Below are 4,126 nucleotides of genomic sequence, written 5' to 3' on the forward strand. Positions count from 1 at the left end.
TAACGGTCCATGTGTTTGCTGTGTGAGACAGGGAGGGGCGAGGAGGGGCAGATGGAGCAGGAGGACGTAGACTGACAGTCAACACGGGTCCCATTGGGGGGAGGGGGGGGGGAGGAGTCACTGACAGGCATGAGATAGGTACCAGGATGGAGAAACACCGACATGAAGGAACCTACAGGGAGAGAACAGGATTGGTTAAAACAACAGTTTGAAAGCAAGTGGACATCTTTACATCTTTCATACTTTAAGACAATATTACATACTATAGACTCACAAAACATCTCCCTCACATGATGTCAGACTGACAGGTAGTTTTTAAATATCTACTTTGATTAAAACCCCCTTAACCCCAAATCAATTAACTTTGAGGCAGTTTAAAGGCGTTAGGACCCCTTCAGGCTGTAGGCTCCTCTCAGCTCCTCCTCACCTGCCAAAGGTTCCTCCATGTTATCCCGCTTTAGTGTCGACCAGCTGCAGCTGCACGTTGACGGGCATGGCCTCTCCTTCATAGCCGCCCTTAGACTGCATCTGGTTCTGGATAGAGTTCACCTGAAGGGAGGATGAAGTTACGTTATTACACTAACCCTTACCCCCCCCCACACACATACCCTTCACACCCTAACCCCACACACATACCCTCCCTAACCTTTACCCCCACACATACATACCCTTCTCACCCTTACTCCCACACATATCCTCCTGACTGTGTGTGTGTGTGTGTGTGTGTGTGTGTGTGTGTGTGTGTTTCTTACAGAAGTGTTCATGCCGCTGAAGAGGTCTCCCGAGCCAACGTGAGCTTTGTGGACGAAGTTGGTGGGCTCTCCGATCATACTCCTGTCGATGCGCCTCCGTCGCTTCTGCGAGAGCAGAGAGAGAGAAGAGAAGACACGCTCACATCTACCGTCCTCATGTCTGAATACAAGGCCATCGGTTCAGTCTTATCCTGTCTGTGCTTTCATACATGCGTTCAGTACAGGTGAGGCTAGTGGAGGCAGAAATAGGAGGACAGGCTTATTGTAATACATCATGGAACAGAATGAGGAATGTATCAAGCACATTGTGAAATAAAAGAAGTCACTGAAAGCAGGCACAACGTGTTAATAATTTAATAATTTTGACATTTAGCAGACGCTTTTATCCAAAGCGACTTACAATTACGAATTACAGGGACATTCCCCCTGGAGTAACTGAGGGCTAAGTGCCTTACCCAAGGGCACACTAGTAGTGGTGTGGCTTCAGGCGGGATTTGAACTCACAACCTTCCGATCCCAAGTCCAACTCACTATCCACTAGACCACCACTACCCATGTTCCGTTGGTCATTCTGTTCCACGTGTTACAATGAGCAGGTCCTCCGATTTCTCCCTCCAACAGCCTACCCTGTTGTGTATGCAGTACAGTATGTACGTGACTGGACTGAGTGGTTCAGTAGGTCTATACAAGCCAAAGGAATGTGAGTTCTTAGTGCAGGACTCGCCCTCAGGGCCTCTGATGTGTTTAATGTAAACATGTCTCTTCCACTCTCCCTGACAACCACAATAAACTCGACTTCACAGAAGGACAAATTAACTACGCTTCAGAACCGCCTCCCAGTATACTGTACCAGGCTAGGGTGGTGGAGGTATGTGGGGGAGGACGGGCTCATTGTGATGCATGGGATGGATTGAGGAATGGCATCAAACCCGCTTCCTCCGATTTCTGCCTCCACCGGCCTTCCCTGCAGTATATATCAAAACTAATTTGCTATTGAAATAACCATAGAAACAAACAGTTCTACGATCTATGAACAGCCAATCACAGTCATAGATTTGAACTGGATGTTGAAATGATGCTAGTTGTGGTGTCCTGACTTGCTACATTGCTGATTCAGGTTCTAACCCGTGCCATGAGGGCATCTTACACAATATCACACGATCAACAACACCAGCTGTACAGGGATACAGGACGTCTGAACGTGCTGTACTGAGCCATCGTCTCTGGGTCTCTGAAGCCACAAGCGAGAGAGACGGACCCGCTGTCGAATGTTTGTTATCACTCTTAACGGGCACAGAAATGGTTGCTATGGCAAGCTCTCTCTGGTGGGTGCCGAGTCGGTCATGCAGCAAACCCACGTGCCACGCCAGCCTCTCGCATTCCAAGTCCTGATTCTCTACCTTTCTCCTGAAGTGTGCACTTGTGCACTCCCCGACATGGACCTAACACGACTGGTGGAAGAGATATGGTGTAGAGCAGTGGTTCTCAAACCTCTCCTCGGGGACCACCAGCCGTTCCACATATTTGATCTGTTCCACCACCAGCACACCTGATTCAACTAATCAAGTACAAATCATAATTGCTTTGCACTTGATTAGTTGAATCAGGTGTGCTGGTGGTGGAACAGATCAAATATGTGGAACGGCTGGTGGTCCCCGAGGAGAGGTTTGAGAACCACTGGTGTAGAGAGATTCGCTAAAGCTTGATTTTGTTCAGCGAAGGACTCTGCACCATGAAGCTGTCTGAACACCAAGCTTCACCTTGACTGGTTCAGACAAACATGAAACCTTTTATGCTGAAAGCCCTATTTGATTAATTTAACCTAAAAACGTTCCAGATCACATTCTGACAAGACAGGAAATCCTCCAGTCTCCCTCTTCTACATCCCATAATGTACATTGTAGAATATGACCCCTGAGTGCAGTGTCTGAGATGACCCTACAGGTAGAATATGAACTAGGGCTGGGCAAACGATCAAAAATTCTTTTTCGATAATCGCAAGAATTAACGATCAATTATCGATTAATTGCTAAGCTTTTTTTTCATTAAAAAAATAAATAAATAAAAAAAACTAGGGCAGAAATAACAAGCATGTTTTCCTTGGGGAAAAACATTATTTGTGTTGCTATTGCACACATTCATTCATTCACATTCAAACTAGACACTACAGTCAGATAACAATCCTCTTAAACAAGGCAGTGAGTAGCCTAAATTGTTTAACTTAAAAACACATTTTACGTTATAAATAAAAATATAGAAAATAAGTAACTCACCATAGGAGCAGTAAAAAAAACAGTTACTCACAAATAGGAGGATGACTGAAAACGTTAGTGTCCTTAAGAGCGTCCAGCTTAACTTAAATTTAAACTCCAGCGAGAGACTGTAGGCGGCAGGCCTACTGGTTCTTGTTCAGAAAGATGATCATGTTAACATGTTCAGGGGTGAGAGACGAACGCAATCTGGTGACAGTTAGGCCAGCCTAACTAATTTCCATTATTATTATTACAATTTTTTATTATTTTATTTTTTTAAATAATAATATGAATGATTATCGATCAAAATATTTTGTGATCGACCAAGATCCTTATCGATCAATTATCGATCGTCGATCATTGATGCCCACCCCTAATATGAACCCTGAGTGCAGTGTCTGAGATGACCCTACAGGTAGAATATGACCCCTGAGTGCAGTGTCTGAGATGACCCTACAGGTAGAATATGACCCCTGAGTGCAGTGTCTGAGATGACCCTACAGGTACAATATTAACCCTGGGGTAACCTCGCTGGTCTTCGCAGTGCCTCGCTGAGGTTAGCCTTCACAGCTTCCAACATGGAGAAATAGAGACCATAGCTGACACATCCACAATACATTTGGAGGCAATATCCTCGCCACGTACTGTATAGGAATAGTATCAAACACAACAACCTCCCCCGGCTACAGTCGGTCTAGGAGACTAACAGTGGCCTACGTTTGAACCCAACGAATCTATCAAGAATCTATCAAGTTGGCAGATGACACCACAGTGGTAGTAACAATGACGGGTCGGCCTACAGGGAGGAGGTCCAGCAACTGGCAGTGTGGTATGCTGACAACAACCTGGCCCTCAACACCAGTAAGAGCAAGGAGATCATTGTGGACTTAAGGAAAACTAGGGGCTGTATACACTCCCCCATCTACATCAATGAGATGGAGGTGGAGCGTGTTCCCATGTTCCTGGGTGTTCACATCTCTGATTACGTTTTTTGGACCCAGCAACGCCTATACTTCCTGAGGAGATTGAAGAAAGCCCAGCTGTCTCCCAGGATTCTGGTCAACTTCTACCGCTGCACCATTGAGAGCATCCTAACCAACTTCAGCGCAGTGTGGTCAGGCA

At 45.8% G+C, this 4,126-nt stretch overlaps 1 protein-coding gene across 1 annotated transcript in view; it reads right to left on the bottom strand.

Moving 5' to 3' along the window:
* Positions 1-447: 447 nt before the first annotated feature.
* Positions 448-4,126, bottom strand: part of cdc42se2 (CDC42 small effector 2) — a gene marked incomplete at both ends in the record, with an annotated part of 9,941 nt that continues 6,262 nt past the window's right edge. The window contains 2 exons of the mRNA XM_080530358.1: positions 448-549; positions 753-857. Coding sequence (XP_080386484.1) covers positions 448-549; positions 753-857 — 207 coding nt within the window. The remainder of the gene's footprint in view (positions 550-752; positions 858-4,126) is intronic.

This window comes from Nansenia antarctica (genome assembly GCF_963989245.1).
Source record: "Nansenia antarctica genome assembly, chromosome: 4".
Taxonomy (NCBI): domain Eukaryota; kingdom Metazoa; phylum Chordata; class Actinopteri; order Argentiniformes; family Microstomatidae; genus Nansenia; species Nansenia antarctica.